At 41.7% G+C, this 23,769-nt stretch overlaps 2 protein-coding genes across 8 annotated transcripts in view; one reads left to right on the forward strand and one right to left on the reverse strand.

Moving 5' to 3' along the window:
- The window catches only part of PTCD3 (pentatricopeptide repeat domain 3), a 31,192-nt gene extending 23,570 nt beyond the window's left edge, over positions 1–7,622 (reverse strand). The window contains exons 1-4 of one of the 4 annotated variants that reach the window (XR_011525923.1): positions 7,109–7,261; positions 5,273–5,325; positions 5,126–5,162; positions 770–815 (exon numbers count right to left, since the gene is read on the reverse strand). Coding sequence is in view for 2 of the 4 variants with exons in the window: in XM_070572189.1 (XP_070428290.1) it covers positions 770–815; positions 5,126–5,162; positions 5,273–5,343; positions 7,109–7,362 (408 nt within the window). In the remaining 2 variants the exon portion in view is untranslated. Of the gene's footprint in view, positions 1–769; positions 816–5,125; positions 5,163–5,272; positions 5,344–7,108 lie in introns of all 4 variants that reach the window. The other 3 variants (XR_011525922.1, XM_070572190.1, XM_070572189.1) reach the window with 3 other exon arrangements.
- Positions 7,623–7,625: 3 nt separating this feature from the next.
- Positions 7,626–23,769, forward strand: part of POLR1A (RNA polymerase I subunit A) — a 77,508-nt gene continuing 61,364 nt past the window's right edge. For all 4 annotated transcript variants that reach the window (XR_011525917.1, XR_011525916.1, XM_070572167.1 and 1 more), the window contains exons 1-6: positions 7,626–7,762; positions 14,893–15,097; positions 15,988–16,137; positions 21,099–21,206; positions 22,465–22,550; positions 22,680–22,783. Coding sequence is in view for 2 of the 4 variants with exons in the window: in XM_070572167.1 (XP_070428268.1) it covers positions 7,686–7,762; positions 14,893–15,097; positions 15,988–16,137; positions 21,099–21,206; positions 22,465–22,550; positions 22,680–22,783 (730 nt within the window). In the remaining 2 variants the exon portion in view is untranslated. The remainder of the gene's footprint in view (positions 7,763–14,892; positions 15,098–15,987; positions 16,138–21,098; positions 21,207–22,464; positions 22,551–22,679; positions 22,784–23,769) is intronic.

Here is a 23,769-nt window from a genome sequence, read left to right on the forward strand (position 1 = left end):
AATACAATCAACCAGAAAGTTCCATTTCTGAGGGATTTACCATTTACCAAGGTTTCAGTTTACCTATCAGGCTACAAACTCTATTCTTGAATTGCCAACAGAACAAATTATTGACAAATAAATCACTAACCTAGTTGTAGCAGTAAAATAGCTACTAGCATTTACTGAGCGTTTCCTTTGTGCTAGGCACTGTCCTAAATTCTTTCACACGTACTAAATATGTAATTCTCATCAAATCTTGAGGTTTGGTTTTGTAATTAATCCCCATTTTATATATAAGGTAACACAAACATCAGGAGATAAAGCACCTTTGTGATAAGGATCACAAAGCTAGTTGCTCACTATGATACAAAACTTCTGGCTCCAGGACCCACACTCTTAACCACTGCATTATTTAAAGCATGGTAGGTATACTATTTTTCAACACTGGTTTATGGATCATTTGCATTATAGTATCACACCCAAACCATCCCCAGGAACATGCATTTCAACAAGCTCTTCAGGTGACTAAGCTTAAAAATCACTGATACAGTCTCAAAACACTGAACTTGGAGACAAAAGACAACTAAGGCTTTAACATCTTAACCAGCCCCAAACTGGTTACTTTAAAAGCTTTAGTTTCTTCATTTGTCACAAGAAGGGACTGGATTAGATAACTTCTAAGAAAGTTTCTGGATCCACAACAGTTAACTTATGAATGATGAAGAGCTATGAACATTAAACGTATTATTAGCTGAGTTAGATTAAAAAGCCTAAAATTCCTACTTACCCTGTTTACTGTGGATGCAAGTGCCTGAAGAACAGCCACTTTATCCCTAAGAAGGAGAATCACAAGTTAACCCTCATCAGGGCTTTTCATTCCCAAAAAGTGAACACGTGATTCTACTCTCAGAATGGACTGGCCGATAAAAAGTCCAAGTCTCAACTAAAGCCAGTTCTTATGTCTCAAGATCACCAGAATAACAAGTTAGAGAATGAGAAAACCGTCTAGTTCTTTTGCCTAAAGGTCGTTAGCACGTGTTCCTGCTACGCTTTGCCTACCTCCTCTGGCCTGGTCCCTAACACCATCACCCAGAGCTAGCAGTTTCCACGCTCATCTCTTAAACTCTATCTGTCCTGAATCTTACCTCCTCCTATTTTCCTACCCATTCTTACTGCAGTTTCTGGACCAGTCTTGCCTTTATTATCTAAATTAGTGGCTCTTAATTCAGCTATATATGAGAATAAATGACAAGCTGCACTCTGAACTTATTGAATCAGAACCTCCGAGTTCCAGGCAGAACTGTCACATGCAATTTTACTAAATTCCCAGAGGATTCTGACACACCTTCCTGGTTTAGAACCTCTCAATCTTATAACCTTTCTAAGAATTTCAGGCCAGCTGTCCACTGTGCCTATGGGTAGAGACCTTTACTGAACTACTGGAAAAGGGAGTTTCTTTGGAATAATTGACAAACAGGATGATTTGGTCTCAAATATATTTTTTATTCCTGTGTTAGACTTTAGGTGTTTCATTGTGAAAAGGGAAATAAGAGAAAATTTAATAAACCCAAAGTATTTTTCTAAACAAAGTTTAACATAACATCTAGAAGAATACACACCATCTGAAAAAGACAAAAGAACATACAGGAAATTTTGTATTATACCAAGACTGAGTAACTCCCTGATATATATAATATCCCCTGGACTTTCTATCATTTTTTTAAAAGATTGGCACCTGACTGAACATCTGTTGCCAATCTTCTTTTTTTTCCTTCTTCGCCCCAAAGGCCCCCAGTACACAGTTGTATATTCTAGTTGTAGGTCCTTCTGGCTCTGTTTTGTGTGATGCGGCCCCACATGGCTTGACAAGCGGTGCCAGCTCCGTGCCCAGAATCCAAACTGGTGAAACCCTGGGCTGCCAAAGTGGAGTGTGTGAACTTAACCACCTGGCCACAGGGCCGGCCCCTTCTATCATTTTTTAAAGTCACATTTATGTAATTTCAGCAAGAGAAACAAAGAAATTCATCTCAGCATTCCCTAACTACACCTTACGTTAGCATACTTAAGTCTTATCAAGTGAGCACATCTTCATAACAAACTGAACAAACATCAGTGAAGAAACTATGACAGATTACTCACCAGCTCTCTTTTTCTAAGGGTTATTTTTAAAACCAATTTCAACGAATACATTATTTTTTTAAGGATAAATTAGAATACTAGAGGTTATACTAAAGTGTCTGGTGTCATCTTGTGACCCCCTCCTACTCCACTGTGAGTTTGTTTATACTGCCACAACTTTTTTTTTTTTTAAAGATTTTATTTTTCTTTTTTCTCCCCAAAGCTCCCTGGGTACACAGTTGTATATTTTTAGTTGTGGGTCCTTGTAGTTGTGGCATGTGGGATGCCGCCCCAGCACGGCCTGACAAGCGGTGTCATGTCCACACCCAGGATTTGAACCAGTGAAACCCTGGGCCGTCAAAGTGGAGTGTGTGAACTTAACCACTGGGCCACGGGGCTGGCCCCATCCACAACTTTTTAAGGTACTTTCACATACACGTACCGGCCATAAAAAACATATACTGTCATTCTGTATATGTGCTCATCTAAGTTGGTATTATCCATGTTACTATATCCACACCTAATTAATTCCTTTAAACGTTGTACTGCATCATAACCATTGCTTACTATCCACTAATTTATCTATGGGCATTTAGGCTGTTTCAAACTTGTTATTCTCAAATTATAAAGAACATTCTTAACCATGTCTCTTTGGGTATATATGCAAATGTTACTCCAGAATGGCTAACCAGTAAGGTACGCACATTTTAAACAGTGATTCTGTCAAATCTCCACGCAAAGTGTTGCTCCAAGTGACTGCCCTATCAATGAATGCATTTGGGCACTCATTTCTCCACATCCTCTCCCTGACAATGTGATAAGTTTTAATATCCATTTATTTTATGAGCCCAGTTATCTATGTGTTGATTATATATCTATCCATATATGTATTGGTTATAATTGGGCTCCCTGCTCTGCCTATGGCTTCTTCCTGGTCTAAAAACATAAATTCCTGAGGCTAGAAATCATCACTTTTCCTGTAAAGAAACAGATAGTAAATATTTTGGGCTTTATGCGCCATAGGATGCTGTTGCAACTACTCAGTTCTACCAATGTAGCACAAAAGTAGCCACAGACAATAGTTAACAAATGTGTGAGGCTGTGTTCCAATAAAATTTTGGCTGACACTGAAATCTGAATTATTCATATAATTTTCATGTGTCATAAAATAAATCTTTTGACTTTTTTCAGCTATAAAAAATCTAAAAACCATTCTTTGCTCATGGGCTATAAATAAATAGGTCTCAGTTTGCTGACCAATGCTCTTTATCAACTACCTTATTTCTCCTGTTCTCACAGAGCACTTTTCATAGGCCTGCCTGCTTGGCCTCCTCGTACCACCAGATATATCACGATCATGTCCCACTCTCCCTTAGTGTTCTCTTTATCTCTAGGTCTCACACTTTAGGGTTCACAAGAATTACCTGCAGGAATACGCAGTTTAAACAAAATTCCCAGGTGATTCTGATGCCAATAGAATCATCTTACCCAATTAAGGTACCAGTAAATTCCTACCTTCTCCATAGAACTCAACTTGATCAGCGAAATACAACTGCTCTTGATTACATCACATCCTGTGCTGCTTCCAGTCATTTGTACAAGGTTAGGTGCATATGCAATATTAGGTATAAAGTATAAAATACAAAGTATAAAACAAGCAGACGACTCAGCTAGATCTTAAGCCATCTAAGCACACCCTCCAAATGCTGCTTCTTTTGTATTCCCTGTAGCACCTTCCTCAGGGATAGAGGCACAATGGGTTGGTAAAGTGCTCTGGACTTGAATGCCATTCAGGAAAATGCCTCATTCATGGATATGCATATTCCTACTCTTATCTTGGTTCTGATTCTCTGTTAGGTCAGGGAAGACAGAAATGAACCTGAATATATCCATATATAACAAAATACTACGTAGTCACTAAAAACTAAAAGTAGAGCATACAGCTATACATCTGACAAATCAATTCTATTAAACCAAATGTATAATTTGTACAAAAAATTATTCCCCAGAACTTTAAGATACTATCATCTACTGAGATCTGAGTGCGTGGTAGGCACTGTTCAAATGTTCATTTAATCCTTTGAGGTAGGTACTATCATTATCCACATTTTACTATGGCACAGACAAAGTAAGTAACCTGCTTGAGTAGTGTGATTGCTGATAATTTGTTTCCTTTTTGCGTGTTCAATTTAGCTCACCCTCCTTTTGGCAATAACTAGTAATTACTTTTGTAATTTAAGAAAGTTTTTTTAAAAAAAAAATCAACTTGAGCCTTCAGGGCATACTTAGAAAAGACTTGGCTGTTTGAGGGGCCTTCAAATGTATTCAATAATAGCACTGTAACAAATTTTGTGAAGTTTTACTTCTTATATAGTCAACAAATGTTGAATAAATAAGGCAATTTGTTCAAGGATCTATCCAGTGAGTTAAAAAACGAAATTCCAGGGGCCAGCCCCATGGTGTGACGGTTAAGTCTGGCATGCTCTGCTTCGGCAGCCTAGGTTTGCATGTTCGGATCCCAGGCCCAGACCTACACCACTCGTCAGCCATGCTATGGCCGTAACCCACATATAAAATGCAGGAAGACTGTCACAGATGTTAGCTCAGAGCTAATCTTCCTCAGCCAAAAACAACCACACACCAAACTAAATTTTGCAGTCCACACTATTTTATTTTACCTCATTAAACCATAAAGATAATCAGTCTCCCGACCATGTAAGAACTTTTTAAAAAAAGAAATTATTCTAATTATGATGCTCACGATTAACCATTGTTATCTAACTATCAACTAAAACTTAGTGCAGATCTTTCAACTCGTCAGTAAATCTCATGGCCCTGTTCACTCATTACTCTCTACCTTCCTCTTTTATGTTCTTTTAAACTCCCAAGCTTTTCTCCCCTCAGCTGTTCCCTCCCCAAGAAGGCTCTCCCATTGCTCTATCTAGCACTGGCTCCTTACCTAGCAATGTTTCACTCATAATAAGTGCTCAACCACTTACTGATTGAACACTGATTGATTACTCACCAAGTTTTCCTTTTTGGAATGATCACTTCTTCAATCCCTTAATGTGAAAAATAAAACAAAGTGAATCAGTTTCCCAATACTACTACTACAAAAAAGCACAATGTGTTAATACAAAAATGGAATTATATTCAACGTATTTTTACATACCTGTTACATCAGCTCCTTCAACGTTTGGGAGGGCTGCACTTTCAGAATAAAATCTGCAAAAAATAAAAGCCCTAAAGCTAATATTCTTAGTGAAGCTCCCACCTCACCTCCACCTATGTGCATCCTGAGCCCAAATTTTCCAATTATCTAGGACCGAACTGACTGGACAATTCATCTCAATGTACACTAAGAATTCATGGCCTCAAGAACAAATTCAAAACCATTATAAAATAGATACATGATACTGACACAACATGGTCAAAAACTTTTAAATCAGGCAATCTTCCTAAACAAAATTAAGGGAAAAAAAGGAAAATTTTAATAGCACTTGAACAATTTGAGCAGCTGATTTGTAATAAAAGGGACTTTCAACTTTGGGAACCTAAAACATAGAGATTAAGAGGGACAATTTAACAAGTTCTCGATTTCATGTGGAAAATGCTCTAATGACAATAAAAGACTAACCCATTTATGACAAATTATGAAGCTAAGGGCTTTTATCACACTTCCATCAACAATCAGGAATGTGCCAGGTACATACGTCCTAATTTAAACTTGGAACTACTACTGTTTTTTCCCAAAATATAAAATCACTGATCCATGACTGAGTCTTAAAATGTTCTGATCATACTAAAAACACAGTCCACATACCATACAGATAATATGTATCATTAGGTTGTGTATTTCTTTCCTAAGCGGCATTGGTACCATTCACAAAATTGTCAGGATATGATTAGGGAGAAAATTACTTCCTCTACTGGTATCTGGTCTCAGGCACCATTTCAAAATACTATTTCTCTGCTAGGGATCAACTTCAGGAAGGGATCAATTCTTTCAAATCACGCTATTTCCTTCTCACGACGTTAGGGGGGACAGACCACTTTCGTCTTGTGGGTGAATGGTGAGGGAGGTGCTGCTGACAGGCAAAAGAAATGGGCAGAAAAATGTCAACACTGGGCACTACTGGGAAAAGGACGGGATTGAACAGCAGCATTGAGGCTTCTGCAGTACCAGGTGGAGCGTTTTTCTTTTTTGAGGAGACCTGAGAGTATTACATACAAAATGTATACTGTAAGTTAAGCATCTCACTTATTCCTCAGTTTTTCAGACGGTTATTACTAACTCCAGTCTACAAATGAGGAAATTTTGTTTGCTATCATCCGACTAAGGAAATGGCAAACATCGAATCTAAAATTAGGTTTTTCTCAACTTTTAACTACAAATCACTGCCTCTCATGTTCCCACAACACCAGTGTTCGCACAGAGTGAAAGTAACTACACAAATGATACGTTTCCAAGCTGTAACAATCACAGCAATCCATAAGGCGTGTTCAGATCTTTTAAACTTGCCGGTTTTATGAACACCTGGATAATATCTCAGGCCAAACATCCCCACAATATCCAGCACACAGTGGCGCTCATAAACTGCCTTTAGTTTGGGAAAATGTTCTGAGTTCTCTACGCTCCTCCCGGCTGAGTGAAAACAAGCGAGGGCAAATAATTTTCTTCTTTAAAAATCTGGGATGAAATTGCTAATAGTCACACTAACTAGAATGCTGGCTCCACGAGAGCAGGATTCTAGTCTTGCCACCAGTTCTAACTCCTGGATACGCGAGCCAACCAATAAATATCTTCCCAATAAACGCCTTTGGGTCCCTTTTTCAAGGACGCGGGTTTCGCGCGCCCGGTTTTCTGAACACGAGGGCCGCGAGAGCGCACATGCGCATTCCACTCCGTCCGTACCTAGCTGCACAGCTCTCGAGAAAAAGGGATACATAGAACTAAGTTGACCCTGGGTCTTCTTTCCCAAGCGTCGATTCCCCAAGCTTCTATTACCTGCAACTGGGGGCCTGTTCACATGGATCTGCCCTCCGACTCTTCAGCGGCAAGCAAAGCCTGCAGCGGATCCTCAGCCAACGAGCCGACGCTGCCGCTGCCATCTTTGCTCTCTTCGCACAGCACGTTGGGAAAGCACGACCTCGACCTTCCGGGTCGCCAAGGGAAGGGGGGGGAGGTGGGCGGGGAATAGCTCGGCTATTGGCTGAGACGGAACATGATAAAAGCAATAAAGTAGGAGGTAAGAAGCTCATGGTTTGAAAGACTTTGTTACGGAAGTTAAAGGCTCCATACACCTCATTTGCCTCGAATAAATTTTGTAAAACGATTAGTATAATGTATTATATATCTTCGGTTGTTTTCAAAATAAAAGGGCGAGTGAGAGTCGTGAAATTATTTTCCTCCCCCCCCAGAGGAGAGGTGATCTCATCCACGTAAATCTCATTCCCGCGAGCATTTCTCGCGCGCAAGCGCAATTTAAAATCACATGGTGGTTGCGAGGATGAGGTTGTGTTAAGGCTTTACTAGTGCTGACTGGCGCTTCTCTTTGGGTCTCTGAACTCAAGACTAACGGAGGATGTTGGGCTCAAAGAACATGCCCTGGCGGCGGCTGCAGGGCATTTCATTTGGGATGTATTCGGCTGAAGAGCTCAAGTAAGGAGTTGGTGGGGAGCGTGCAGTTTGTCTCCTGAGGTCTGCGCCATAAACTACTGTTCCCGAAAGGTCTTGGGCCCGGTTTATCCTCTGAGTCTCTGGTTGTGCGGCGCGCGGCCTGCTGGGACCCGTAGTTCCGGGAGGAACGTCTTGCGTTCGCGTGCATTGCCTAGAACCCGAAGGGGCTGCGAAAGCGTTTGCGCTGGGGAGGCGGGGGTTCCCGTATTGCCGCGTTATCGTCCTCCAGTCGCCTCGTTAATTAACCAGCGTTTGTGGAGTTACTGTAATGTCTCTGACGCGGTCAATTAAGCACGTAATTAGTCTCCTCTTCTCTGTAAAGTGACCATCCTTTAAGACTCAGTTCAGGGGACAACTCTATGCTAGGACTCCTCTGTATTCCCTGCCTAGTTACTAAATCAAGAGGGCTCTTCTATTTCTGTGACAAGTACTTCTTCCTTCCGCCTTACTCGATCAGTTTGTCAACTCACAAATATTTATTGATCATCTAGTTTTTGTCAGGCACTAAGCTAGGCGTTAGTGACACATTGGTGGGAAAGGTCCTTCCATTCATGGCTTATATTCGAATTCGTCTTAGGCTCCTTAATCTGATTCCTTTTCTGCTTAAATCTTGGTGTTCCTTGAGGTTCTGTTCTGGTCATATTGCTTTTCTTGTCCTAAATGTTGTCCCTAGACAATTTCACCACTTTCATGATTGATAAACTCTGAAATTTAAATCTTCAGCCAGATTTCTTTTCCTGGTTTTCAGACTGATTTGTTCAGCTGTTTTCTAGACATCTCTACTTGAATTTGACACAGAGACCTTAAACTCATATACCAAAAACTCAGCATGCACCTCCCCTCCCCACCCTCTCCCTGCAAAGGGAAGGGGAACTTGCCCTTCCAAAATGATGTACCTAGTCTAGGGCAAAATGGTCACTATTTTGTGACTGGGAAATAATTTTAGACCTGTGTCTCCTGACGCCTGATTTACTTATTGGGTTCTCACTGTGTGTCACCTACATACCTATTTGTTCTATACTCTCCTTTTATTGCTACTGCTGCTGCTTTAGACCAGGCCCTTATCTCTTGTTTGAATTGTCTTTTCCTTCCACATCCCCCCCTTACACCTGTTCAGTCCATCTTGCACATTGCTGTCAAAATTATTCTTCCAAAGTGCAAATTTTATTATGCTGCTGTCACCCTTAAAACCGTCTAGAGGCTCTTCATTTCCCTGAGGTAAAGGATACTTTCTTAGCTTAGCCTACAAGTTCTCCCATGATCAGGTCATTGCTGATTTTAGCTTTAACAATCATCCCTTTCTTAACCCTACTAAACCACTTGCACTTTCCAGAAACCGCCATCAGGTTTCAACATCTGAGCCTGTGTTCAGTCTGTTTCCTCTGCATGCAGTGTCCTCTCTGCCAGAGGGACGTGCTTACTTGTCTCTCTCCCCACCTTCAGCAGACATCTGGAACGCATCTCTTCCACTCCTAAGGCTCAGCCCAACCTTTCTTATTTTCTGAGGTCTGTCGACACCTAGTACAGTCACCTGTCATGATACCTCAGTCACTTTTTGTGCTTGTTTATATTTGTGTTTTCCTCTGCTATCCTTGAGCTTCCTGTATGTCTCATTCCTTTCTCTTATGTTGACTCTGGTTGAATGAATGGATGAGTAAACTCTTGAGTTGCAGCTCTGGTGACATTGGGAACAGTGTGCTAGCCCAGAAATTCCAGTTATATTATCACCATCCATAAATAGATACAATTTCATCCAAAAGCAAAAGTGTTTTAGGTTACTTGAGTTTTTTAGAGGATAATTGTGGAGTTTTCAGACAGTGAACTAGATGAGCAAATTTATACCCATGAGTAACACTGTAGACATATTTGGGTCCAGGGTTGAGGAATTATAGTGATTATGCTACCTTTTATTGTGCTGGGATCTCATAGCTTTCCATCTCACTCGGAGTAAAAGCCAGGTCCTTGAAATGGCCTGGAAGGGCTATTCTGGCCCCTGCTACTTCTCTGAACTCACCTCTATTCCTGCCACTCTGGCCTCCTTGCTGTTCCCAGAGCACCATAGGTACAATCCACCTCAGGACCTTTGCACTCCCTCCTTCTTCCTCCTGTACAGCCCTCTTCCCAGGTGACTGCATGGCTTGCTCCCTCATCTCCTTCAGGCCTTTGCTCAAGTATATCCTTCTTAGTGTGGGCTTCCCTGACCACTGGCACACCCTATCATCCTTCCTCTTTCCTGCTTTATTTTTCTCCATAGCACTGTCTGCCATCTAACAGACAATATACTTATACGTTTTGGGTTTTGTCTGAATTCCTTCCTCCAATAGAATGTAAAGCCCACAAGTATAGGAATTCTTGTCTGTTACCCAAGTATCTAAAACTGCCTTTGGCACACAGGAAGCACTTGACAAATATTTGTTAAATGCTTGCATGAGTGGATGGAGGAGCTATCTGTTCAGCACTCGGCACTTTCAATCCTTCTTAGAACCATTTTTAGTGGTGTCTTTGGTTACAGGAGAGGAAATTCAGGGCCAGAGAAGAAAGTGAGTCTCTAAGAAGCAGGAAAGGTCGTTCTCAAACCCAAGTCAGTTAGTCTCCAACTCTGTTCTCTAGTGTAGTCCCTGCTGGTTGCGTCTCTTCTCCATCCCATTGCTGCAGTGCTTAGAGGGACTGTCTCCTCTTCCCCAGCAAGACAGGGGAACTTTGTTCAAATCACTGTATTTTATGTACGTTATCTTCTGATCATAAAGGAGCTGCTGCAAGGCCCAGTTTTTAGTAAGAAAAAAGGCTAAGTAGTTTGTCCAGGGTTGCCCAACTTAAGGTTGCAGCTAGGCTCTCGATTTGTGGGAGGAGACCACACACACGACATGGGGTTAGATTCGACTTCTTGTGTCATTAGCTTACTGGTAGCAAAGTGATCTTGTAGACAAGAAGCACAGCAATGGGTGTCCATGTAGCCTCCCTTGGCTCTCAGAGTGACACCGCCCAGGCAAGAAAGGTTCTTCCAGATCTGAGCACTTAGTTCTTGATGTGCCCCCATCATTTTATACACAGTTCACAAGTCACCATTCAGGAAGAACTTAACTGTTTCTGGGCTTCATGAAAGGGAATGTTTGTGCTTCCCTCAGTAGGGGGCTCTCCTCTTCCCCATTAGGGCCTACTTGCTGATTGATTACAGCAGGAGATTGGGGTCGGTGCCCAAGTGTCCCTGAACAGTGACTCTACTGCTAGCTTTCCAGTGTTCTGGAAAACCCATTTCCCTGTACTCCCTCCTAGTTGGGAGCGGATTTAGAGCTCAGATCTTTCTCACCCCAAAGCCGTGTTCTTTCTAAGAGCTGCGTCTGCCCTGCCAGGCCCCCAGTTGTGAGAGGAGTGCTGTGGTGTAGCAGTGAGGGCGGCAAGAAGCCCTAACAACAGCCTGTTTTTATGTCAGGAAAGTTGTTAAGTTGGGTGTTTATCTCTTGGAGACTGCCTCTTATGAATTCTACACCCTAGTTATCTTGTGAAAGTCAAGGTCTGCCTCCCCCATAGAGAGACTGAGGATGAGGACCAAAAAAATACGTTCAATTTTGGATGTGAGCTATTTGTGTTGCCTTTATAAGCATAGGACGTAATTCTGCCAGTTAGCACAAGTCTGTACTGGCCCCACCTGTCTGTTCTTTTTCTATCATTGTAGCTCCAGCAAGGGAAGTGAAGCACCAACTTACAGAACATGATAGGGAGCAGACGTAGTGGTGAAAGACTTTCATCAGGACTTAGTTAGCATTGCTTTACACAGTACATGTTTTCCTTATTGGTAGTTCCAGTTAAGTTTTGGAGCTCACTGTCAAAGGAACAAGAAGGAAATGCAGATGAATATTTGTCCAACTATGGAGGAGAGGGACTTAGCCTAAAGGTAGTAAGGAAAGTGCCTTGGAAAAGACCTGTGAAACTTTTTTATTTTTTAATTTTTTTGCTGAGGAAGATTTGCCCTGGGCTAACATCCACTGCCAATCTTCCTCTTTTTGTGTGTGAGCCACCATCACAGCATGACCACTGACAGATGAGTGGTGTAGGTCTGTACCCAGGAACCAAACCTGGGCCGCTGAAGTGGAGTGCACTGAACTTAACCACTAGACCACCAGGGCTGGCCCTGACCTGTGAATTTAACTCATTAAAAATTTTTAAACTTGATGCAAAGAATACCATCAAGAAAGTGAAAAGACAAGAATGGGAGAAAATGTTTGCAAATCGTATATCTGATAAAGAACTTATGTACTGAATATATAAAGCGTTCTTTTTTTTTCCCCCTGCTTTTTCTCCCCAAATCCCCCCAGTACATAGTTGTATATTTTAGTTGTGGGTCCTTCTAGTTGTGGCACGTGGGACGCCACCTCAACGTGGCCTGACAAGCAGTGCCATGTCGGCGCCCAGGATCCGAACCAGCGAAACCCTGGGCCACCGAAGTGGAGTGTGTGAGTTTAACCACTCGGCCACGGGGCCAGCCCCTAAAGCACTCTTTCAACTCAATGATGAAAAGGCAAATAAGCCAATTAAAAAACAGGTAAAGGATTTGAATAGATATTCCTCCAAAGAGGGTATATAAATGGCCAATAAACACATAAAGAGATGCTCAATATCTCTTAGTCATCAGGGAAATGCACATCAAAACCACAGTGAGATAGTATATCACACCCACTAGGATGGCTAGAATCAAAAAGTCAGCAAAAAGTGTTGGCAAGAATGTGGAGAAATTGGAGCCCTTGCATATTGCCGGTAGCAATGTCAAATGGTGCAGCTACTTTGGAAGAGCGTTTGGCACTTCCTCAAAAAGTTAAATATGGTGTTACCATATGACCCAGCACTTCCACTCTTAGGTATATATCCAAGAGAAATGGAAAAATACATCCACACAAAAACTTGTGCACAAATGTTCCCATCAGCATTATTCATAATAGCCAAAAATATGGAATTAACCCAAAAGTCTGTCAACTGATAAAAGGAATAAATCAAATATGGTACATCCATACAGTGGAATATTATTTGGCAATAAAAAGAAACGAAGTACAGATACATGCTACAACCTAAATGAACCTTAAAAACATGCAAGGTTCAAGAAACCAGTTTCAGGAGACCACATATTGATTCTGTTTATGTGAAATGTATGGAACAGGCAAATCTCTGGAGACAAAAAGTAGATTAGTTGTTGCCCAGGACTGGTGAGCGAGGTGGAGAGGGATGGAGAGTGACTGCTAATGGGTACAGAGTTTGTCTTATTGGGGATGAAAATGTTCTAAAATTAGATTGTGATGGTTGCACAACTCCATGTTATACCAAAAAACACGGTGTGTACACTTTAAATGGATGAATTGTATGGTATGTGAGTTATATCTCAAGCTGTTAAAGAATTTATAAACTTTCACATATGAAAAATGACAAATCACAAGTTATAAACTAGGAAAAATATTTGCCACCATTATGGTAAAAGGTTAATGTCTGGGGCCGCCCCTGTGGCCAAGTGGTTAAGTTCGTGCGTTCCGCTTCGGAGGCCCAGGGTGTCGCCAGTTCGGATCCTGGGTGAGGACATGGCACTGCTCGTCAAGCCATGCTGAGGTGGCGTCTCACACCCCACAACTGGAAGGACTCACAACTAAAAATATACAACTGTGTAGCAGGGGGCTTTGGGGAGAAAAAGGACAGATAAAAATCTTTAAAAAAAAAAAAAAGTTAGTGTCCCCATGTGTAATGATCTCATGTAAGACAATAATGAAAACATTAAGATTTTAATTAAAAAAAATGGACCAAAACAACTTTTAAAAAATACCATAATTTAAAACTTAATTAATATGTCATTGGGTTACCCCCTCCCCACCGAGCTTTAAATTTGGGAAGATTTTTAAGTGCCAAGACAGTGCGGGTTAGGACAGAGGGGCAATCTACTGTTAGCCCACCTTTTCTGGAATGCAAGGTGCCAGAATATATCAAAAACAAAAAAATATATCAAAAAACAGTTCGCACCCTTTCATTCAGGGATTACACTCCATTGAAGATAAATTATATTTTTAGGAAATAGTTAAAAGTTTGACTTATTCTATGTAAAAATCTTTACCCAGATAGGTATCATAAGCTTACCTGTAATAGTTTCGTTAAATGAATTATATTGCCATATAATGAAAAATTTTGCAACTTTTAAGCATTACGTTTCCAAAGAATTTTTAGTGACATAAAAACACTCTTTTAATGCTAACTTAAAATGAACAAATGCAATGCTAGAAATAACGAATGTTCCCAGTTACGTTTTGAAAAAATGTATCTGTAGAAAAAAGTCTGTGAATGTTAACAGTGGTTTCCTCTAGATCATGAGATTTGGATGATTCGCCTTTGTCTTTATTTTCTAAATCAGGAAAAAAAAGTTTAAAAAGCAAACAGCGTGAATGTGGTTTTGGTAAAAGTAGTTTGTTAGGTGTCCATTGGGAGCCCCCTTTAACCCGAACGTAAAATACTGTGATGAAACCTTTAGTAAAGCAGGTTATATTTCTCAAAGGTTTGCACATTTGTGTTTAATTTTCCTCAATTTACTATTCCTGCACACGGGGATTTTTGGGTCCCCTCCCTTTTATTGCACTCGGTGGGCTTTGGAGTCAGGTCTGGTCATATCCTGCCTCCCTCCACCCCATCCTGGCTGTATCACCTGGATTGACTCAACTAACTGCTCTGAGCTTCAGTTTCCTTCTCTGAAAAATGCGTATAGTGATGCCCATCCCAGAGGGTTAAAGTCAGACTAAATGCTGCTTGTAAAGCATTTGGTGTGTAGTAGGCATGTAACATTTTTTTTGGTAAACAAACAGTCTTCCAGTGTACTCAGTGCAAGATTTGCACTAAATGTGTTTTTTGAAGATTTTATCACTTAATTATTCGGCGCACATTTATTGAGCAACCACTGTGTGCAGGCTCTGTGCTAAGTGCTAAGCTTCATTGGTGAGCAGGGCAGACACAGACTCTGCCCCCTGGAGCTATCAGCATGTCTGGGGAAACCAACATACAATTATCATGTGACCACAGTTTTGTACATGCCAAAGAGGAAACGTCCAGGAAGTTGGGTAACCTTTTTCCCTTGGTCTTTTCTGTCTCCTTAGGAAATTAAGTGTTAAGTCCATTACGAACCCTCGATACCTGGACAGCCTGGGGAACCCATCAGTGAATGGCCTATACGATTTAGCTTTGGGCCCCGCGGACTCCAAAGAGGTGTGCTCCACCTGTGTGCAGGACTTCAACAACTGCTCCGGCCACCTGGGCCACATTGAGCTTCCACTCACCGTGTACAACCCTCTCCTCTTCGATGTATGTTCTTCCCTGGGCCACCCTGGATGCGTGGGTCTCAGGGCTACTGGTGGGATTCGTGAGTGCCACCCCTCTCCCCACAGGAGTTGTCTGAGGAGGTTAGCTCCAGACATTTTGAGTTAAAGTGCTCTTTACCATGAGATTTAAATCCTTGAGGAGCCAAAGCTGGTAAATTCAACGTGGTCTGCAGCCCTAACCAATGAATTCTAGTTTGATTCCATTTGAGAAGAGCCACATCTTGGTTCTGTTCACACGGGAGGAAAAAAGCTTTCAGGTTCATCACCTTTGCCTTAGGTTTCAGGGGCTCCATGCCCTTCAAGAATCTGGGCAGAGCCTCCCTGGCAATTGAGGGATCTTTGGAGTTTTCCAAGCCTCTGAGTCCTTAAGGTGAAGTTATAGACTCTTGCTTGGTGACAGGAGGATCAGGGCCCTGGAAGGCCCAACAGTGAGCTAAGAATGCAGCTCTTGTCTGGAGTCCTGCTTGTGTATTTTCAGCACTTTCTATCAGTTAACCTGGCCTCAAGGATTTGTTTTAAACTGCAGATGATAGTGTACATGATTTCTGTCTGTTAGTCATATTAAGGAAAGAGAATCATTTTCATTATTTAGTATTAAGTATTTAGTACTTAATTAAATAAAATAAAGGTAGTTTGTTACTTTAGACCCAAATTAAATTTCAAATTTTGATGAATTAAAATGAAACCTTAAGAGAAAATAGGAAAATTTATCTGTTCTTAGGGTCAGGAAGGGCTTTCTGGGTATGGAGGCTGAAGTGGAATTCTTAAAGGGGTAAACTGACGCATACAAGCAAAAATCGTGAGTACATTGGAAATCACCTTGATGCTACATCACCTTCTAATATCCTGCTGCTTTTTCTACCCTCTCTTCAGAAACTCTACCTGCTGCTCCGGGGCTCCTGTTTGAACTGCCACATGCTGACTTGCCCCCGGGCTGTGATTCACCTCTTAGTCTGCCAGCTGAGAGTTCTGGAGGTCGGGGCCCTGCAAGGAGTGTATGAGCTGGAGAGAATTCTGAACAGGGTAGGTGGGTCGTGGCTGTCATGGAAATCAGGCAAGCCAGGGTGGTGGAAACAAGAGCTGCTTGTGTGTTGTCCCCATGAACTGCCAGCCTAATAGTCACCAGAATGTTTGATCTTTATGTCTTACATACCAGTAAGCTGGGTGTGAAAACATGAAGCATAAGAATAATTAAAGAACGTTAATGTAAACAACATTGAAATATTTTGTCATTTTCCTCATCAGTGAGCTTTTTTCTCCTGGACCCAGAATCCGGTCAAGGTGCTTCCATTGCTTTGGATTGTTAACATGCCTTTGGTTTGTTTGAATGGAGAAAATTCTTTTTCATGATAGTGACTTTTTTGAAGACTCAAGGCCAGTTGTCCAATAGGATTTGTGACATTCTGGGTTTGTCTGGCTGTTTCCTCATAAGATTCACATTTTGATAAGAACAGAACCTACCAGCTATAGGACACTGTGTATTTCATCATTTTAGGAGGCACGCACGTGCTGTCTGGTTGTTCCCCTGTTGGTAATGCTGAGCTTCATGACTTGGATACGATGCTGACTACCAGATCTCTCTATTGTAAAGAGACATTTTTCTCTTTGTGGTTAGTAATTGCTTCAGATTTTCTGGTGCTATTATAAATCTCTTACTTAAAATTCACTTTCTGTTTGTTGGTAGTTCAAACTATTACTGATTTTTTGTATTGATTTATGTTGAAGTAATCTGAAAACAGTGTCTCATCAATTCTAATACCTTATCTGTAGATTTTTTTAGGTTTTCACCATAGTCATATCATCTGTGAATGATAGCAGTTTTGTGTCTTTCCAATCCTTATATGTTTTGTTTCTTTTCCTTACCTTATTTTGGTGGCTAGACTCTACATTACTATGTTAAAGGGGGTAGTGGGCATCCTGGTCTTGCTTTTTGTCACAAAAGGAAGCCTTTCACCTTTCCTTTCCTGAATAATTCAGTCTTAAAGACATTAGGTGGGTAGAGCAAGACAGGATTCTACACAGGTGTGGCCTGGTGTGGATTGTCAGAGCCCAAGCAAGGTGAGAAAAATATTCAAAGGGAGAGTGTCCCAGCCTGAGCAGAGTGAGGAGGGTGTGCCTACGTGTGCAGGCAGCTGTACGTGGAATGTCAGAGCTCAGATAGGGTGAGGAGGATGTGCAATGGGGATAAAGGCTCAGCATGGGATGTGGGTGTCCAAGTCAGATAAGAAGGTGCCCATGCTAGGTGACCCAGAGTGGGATATCAGAGCCCAAATAGAGCAAGAAAGGGGTCCACAAGGAGGGCAGCCAGGATTGCGATGTGAGCCCAAGTCAGGTGAGAAGGGTCCATGCCTGGAATGGGTGGCAGCAGTAATGGGAGAGTGGTTACAATACAGGAAAGAAGATTGATCAGATAAGTACATATAGACATGTGTCACTTAGCGATGGGGATATGTTCTGAGAAATGTGTTATTAGGTGATGTCATCATTGCGTAAACATCATAGAGTGTATTTACAGAAACCTAGATGGTATAGCCTACTATACATCTAGGCTGTATGGTAACTGATCTTATGGGACCACTGTTATATATGTGGTCTGTTGTTGACTAAAACGTCATTATGCAGTGCATGGCTGTATGTACTTATTTGATTTCACACTTTCAGGAAGGGAGTTAAAATTATATGAAAGAAGACCCAGAATTAATCCTGTAGTGTCAGAATAGAATTAGAAGTATCAGTGTGAAGAGAGTGTGTGTGTGTCTGTGTGTGCATGTGCACATGCATGTGCCCATGTGGGTGTGCTCACACATACACATGGACATAGATATTCCCTCATTCTGCTCCAGGAGGATCTTGGAGCAGTGGTAGCAGTGAGCACACTTAGGGCCTACATCTGGGCTTATAAATACCATTCTTCACTAAAAGGGCTTCTTGGATAAATGGCTGATTCTAGGGCCAAGACAGAGAAGTACAAGGAACCTGGAAAATCATGTGCCCCAGAGCAAGGAGGTGCTCAAAGAATGATGGAGACATGTCAAAAGGACACAGGAGTTAGCTTGAAGGGCTCACACCAGCCAAATCTGGGACAGTTTGAACATCAAAATAAGTGATGACAGTAAACTATTACAATCTGTTCAATAAAGTAGGAATCCATGAGTTCATGCTGATATAAATGGATGAATGATCTGAAAGTTTAGGTAACAGGCCACTTAAACAGTTTCAAAATGCTCCCACACACACATAATCTTTATTAATTACAAAGAGGGGAAAAGGAATAATTTTATGGTGGCGAAGTCTGGCAGTCACCCCCTTACTCGTTGGTCAAAGTGAGCATCATCTAATGCAACAGATAGAAATCATGCACAGCCTGATAGGATGCAGTGAGAAGAGCAGAGTGTTGCTTCTATGTTTTCCTTCCAGAGATTTACTAGGTGAATCTGATCATAAGGAAACAGACACACCCAGGTTGAGGGATATTCTGTTTAACTTGCCTTTAATCTTCAAAGTGTTAATGTCTTCAGAGTTAAAGACTAAGGAACTCTTCTAGACTGAAGGAGACTAAAGGGACATGACAAGTAAATGCAACAGGTGGCTCTGAACTGGATACTTTTGCTATAAAGGACATCATTGGAGAGTTGGCAAAACTTGAATGGTGTTTGAGGATTAGATGGTAGTAATTTATTAATGTTAATTTACTGTTCTTGATTATTGTGTTGTGGGCATATTAGAGAATGTCCTTGATTATAGATAATGTTCACCAAAGTTATCTGGGGACAATGAGACACATCAGCGACTTACTTTCAAATGTTTCAAGAGAAAACCATTTTTTTAAACTTGCATCTTTTCTGTGAGTCTGAGATAGTGTCAATATAAAATTAAATTACACCAAAAAAAAAAAACCCTAAAACAAAAACCCCAGGGAAGCATTTCAACATTTTACCAGTAAGTATGATATTTGTTGAACTTTCTTTATAGAGTCTTTTTATCAGATTAAGAAAACTCTATTCCTATTTTGCTAAGATGGCTGAATGTTGAATTTCATCAAACACTTTTTCTGAACCTATTGAAGTTTCAGGTAGTTTTCTCCTTTAACCAGGTCACGTGGTGAATTACTCAATTCCTTTTCTAATGTAAAACTAACCTTGGATTCCTGAGATCCCTTGTTCTTGATAATTTACCTTTTTAATATGTTGCTAGATTGGACTTCCTAATATTTTTTCTTAGGATTTTTGCGCCTGTGATCATGAGTGCCATTGGTTTGTAAATTTCCTTTCTCATATTGTTGTCCTTTTGAGTTTGGTTATCTAAATGAGGTTGACCTCATGAAATGAGTTAGAGAATTCTTTCTTTCTCTTTCTCTCTCTTTAAAATGCTCTGAAAGAATCCATGTAAGATTTGAGACACTGTACACCAGCAGGGCAATGCCAGACGTTTCTCTTCAGTAGGTGTCCTCTCATAAGTGACTGTTCAAGAGCAAAAGAACAAGATCACACCTGGGTATGGGAGCCGCCCGGGCCCAGAAGCCCCATGCTCCAAATAGGAATCTGTATCTTCTGTGACAGTTCCATGGGTCTGGCTTCCAGAGAGCCTCAAGGATGTGCCTAATAGCACCAGGGAAGCTCAGAGTTGTGGTTTCCCACTAGCTACTTATAGTTCTTTCATAGCCTTCCTGGTTCAGATGCAGTCTAACCAATTGAGGTCATTTTTACCATAAGCAGTGCTGCCTAATAACACAGTTATATCCAGTTTTATCAAGTTTCCAGGGAATAGAGCTAAAAAGTAAACCCAAGGTCAGATGTGTCCAAAAGAGAGATTGAAAGAGAGAGAGGATATTCTTAAACTTTGACTCAGAGTAAATTATATTTTTCTAAGAATTTGTGTCTTTCCTCTAAAGTTTCAAATTTATTGGCATAAAATTATTCATGATGTCTGCTACCTTAAATTTTTTTGGTAAAACATACACGCAGAAATGCATTAATCATACATACGATCTAACAAATAGTTACAAAGTTACCATCACCCATACGCTTACCGTCAATGTCAAGATATTGTATTGTCCACATCTTCAAAAACTCTGTCCCCTTCCCCACCTTGCGTGCTTATTTTTGACAGTTTTGTTGTTGTACTTACATTCTTTTTAAGAATAATTTGAGGCCTAGGATGGTGCTGCCTTCCTCCAGAAATGATTCTTACTGCTTCTACCACGTGCTTGGTGGCTTGGGACCATCGTAGTCCAGGTCCAAAGCTTAAGGCTCGCTGGACTGCCGGGTGATTAGAATCCAGGCTGCAGTTCTGTCCGAGGGCTGTCTGGTTCCCCAGGGTGTAGCCCTTTGGGTTCCCAGCTTCTGTTTTTGTGTGTTGGGATGGGAGGGAAGGTATCCCATTTGATTTCTGTCCTTGCACTAACTCTAGGCTTTGATTTCTGTCCCCGTCACCATTTGAGGCCTTCAGAGTAAAAAGTTCAAAATTCCTGAATTGGAAAATGCACCCCAGGCCAAGGCTGCCATGTCGCACAGCTCCAGGGAGCATCACGGAAGTCTGTTTAATGTCTTCCCTGGGAGGGGCGTAACTACACTGAGGGTTGCACTGGGCCATGCATTGCAGAGCCCTGCGTCAGAGCAGACGTGGCCCCTGCCCTCTCTCACCTCCTAGATTCCTGTTTTCCTTCAGTTTGGCCTGCTTATTCCTCGCTGTCCCATCAGCTTTTCAGAGCTTTAACATTTTTATTTATCCTATCTTTGGTTCTTCTCAGTTTTAGCTTTGGTCTGAATAGGCCACCATTTTTGGAAGCAGGATATTCTCTTGTTGGATTTTGGTTTTTTTAACAGCATTGTTGCCTCACTGTTTTGAAAATGCAGCACAGCATGAGGTTTCTTTCTGTCCTCTCAAACTAAGCTCTCCCTCCCTTGGAGAAACTCGTCCCTGGGATGCTGTTAACCATACACTTGATTTACTGCAACAGGATGGTTTTCTTTTTTGTTTTTCAGTTTCTAGAAGAAAACTCTGATCCTACCGCGTTTGAAATTCAGGAAGAGTTAGAACAGTATACAACCAAAATTGTACAGAACAACCTCCTGGGATCCCATGGTGCACATGTGAGTTATCCTGTTTCTCCTTTCCCGTAACACTCGATCTTTAGCATAATTGTCATAGTTCCTGTTGCACTGTCATTTGCATGTACTTTTGGCTTCCCGAAGTAGACTGGGGTTTGAGTCCCAGCTTTGCCTCTTTTGAGGCTTGTGACCTTGAAAGTTACATAACCGTCCCCGAACCTCCGTTTCCTCGTCTTTGATGCCTGCCTGTAGGACTGATGAGAAGATTAGATGAAATTGGGTGGTTTGGGAACAGAGTCCATCAAGGTTGTGGCATACAGTCTCACTCTGAGAATGCTGTCCATGTTCTTTTATTCTCTCTCTCCAACGCTGTAAACCCTTGCTACCTCCCTGTCCCCCTACTTTGCACCTGTGTAAGTATCAGTTTGTTCAGTGGATGAATGAATGGCGGAGGTAATCAACCTACAGTACCAGACTTGAAATCCAGTTCACCTCATGCCCAAGTTTCACACCAGACCTTCTGATTTAATTGGTCTGGAGTAGGGCCCAAGTAGGTGTTACAAAGGCTCCTGAGTGCGTCTCATTTGCAGCCAGGCTCCAAACCACTCATGTAGGTTAACTGTGGCTGTGCCTTTCTCAGACCCTGAGGTCCACCCGAGGGAGGCAGCAGGGAGGGTGCACCAGCTCCATCCAGGGAGGTTTGTTTTAAATTAAACTAATTAGCATTTATTGAGTATTTACTGTATTTCAAGCCTCATACTGTATTCAAGGGGTCTTTATCTTAGTACTAGCTTGGTGAGGTGGTTACTATTATTCCTATATCATGAATGCGGAAACTTAAGATGTAAAGAAGTCACTCGGTAACTAGTAGAGCTTGGCTGTATCAGGGTTCTGTGGAAAATTATCTTTAAGAAAGGGGTGTCTGAGCCAGCCCTGATGGCCTAGTGGTTAAAGTTTGGCGTGCTGCACTTTGGCAGCCTGGTTGGATTTCTGGTCGTGGAACCACACCCCCTTGTCTGTCAGTAGCCATGCTGTGGCAGCAGCTCACACAGAAGAAACAGTAGGACATACAACTAGGATGTGCAACTATGTCCTGGGGCTTTGGGGAGGCAAAAACAAAAAGAGGAAGCTTGGCACCGAATGTTAGCTCAGGATGAATCTTTCTCAGCAAAAAATAAATAAAAAAGGGGAGGTGGCTTCCCGTGGTGTTTTTTTTAAAAAGATGAAAACTGCGTAATGAGTACACACTAGGTTCTTTTCAAAATGGCAGTCTGAGATTTTTTGACTTTTTCCTAAACAGGTGAAAAATGTCTGTGAGAGCAGGAGCAAACTCATTGCTTACTTCTGGAAGGCACATATGACTGCTAAGCGATGTCCCCACTGCAAGTGAGTGTCAGGCTCTTACCTTTCCCTGTGCCCGGTGAGAAGCCTCCGGCCAGTCACTCAGCTGTAAATTAAATGGCTTGTTGGGTTTTCTTCTCTCACTTCTCCAATCACAACTGTCTTCACATGTAGAACTGGGCGGTCAGTCGTCCGAAAGGAGCACAACAGCAAACTGACAATCACGTATCCAGCCATGGTGCACAGGAAAGCTGACCAGAAGGACACGGAGCCCCCAGGTAAGCAGGCCAGGCCCCGGGAGGCTCTCAGCTGCATTCTCATGCGTGGCCATCAGATGTGTCCTGAACCTTGGGAATACCTGGTCTTCTGCACCAGGTTTCTGAGCTGCATGTTTGTGGAGGAACGGTGTCTAGGCCTCTTAGGACCAGAGGGGATCCTGGTGAGTGCCCAGCCCCGGCCACTCACACGGAACTGATGGGCTGGGCTACGTTTTGACACGTGGCTCCAAAGGCTGAATGAGGTGCCTCTTGCTTCAGGTCTTCATTTTTCTGAAAGATTTTTGAGGAAGAAATTCAGAAATTTACTTGGCAGATAACTGAGAACTGTGTTATTGTGGGACAAATATGGATTTATTTTGAAGTAAACTATAGGTGAATTTTAAAGAAAAACTATAAGCATTCGAAGAACGTTAGCACCTCCTGCAGGCTGCCCCTGGCTCCCACTCAGATCTCTGGAGTAGAGTGTCTCCTCCTCAGCTCTGCTCTGCCCTCATGGGTATTTGGGAAATATTTGAGAGACTAACTTAGTACTCCAACTTTTTTCTTTTTGTAATAAGTTTGTTTAAACATGTTTTTCATTTTTCATTTGAGGTGGTGAAGGTTAAATAAGGTATTCCATTTGAAGTACTGAGACCAGTGCCTGCTGTGTAGTGTGTGCTCTGTAGATGTTAACTGTTCATTTTTTATTGTACAGTCAGTATGCCAGGGTGGGAAAAGCCTGTGATTGACACCTCACTCTGCTGCTTATTCTGAGTGGCTCAGAGACGGTCACTTCTTGGACCTTCAGTTTTCAACTCTGTGTAGCGGCAACAACAGAACTTCTTACCCAGAGTTGAGGAGATTTTGTGCATAAAAGTCTATAGCATATTGTTACTCAACCTTATTCCAGAGCTTGAGAATGTAGAATAGACAGGGAAATAAGTTCTCTTCCTGGAGTTGTATAATCTGTCTGTTAGGTTGAGGACTCTCGCAAGGCCTGGAGTAAA

The sequence above is a fragment of the Equus przewalskii genome, chromosome 14, assembly GCF_037783145.1.
Source record: "Equus przewalskii isolate Varuska chromosome 14, EquPr2, whole genome shotgun sequence".
Taxonomy (NCBI): domain Eukaryota; kingdom Metazoa; phylum Chordata; class Mammalia; order Perissodactyla; family Equidae; genus Equus; species Equus przewalskii.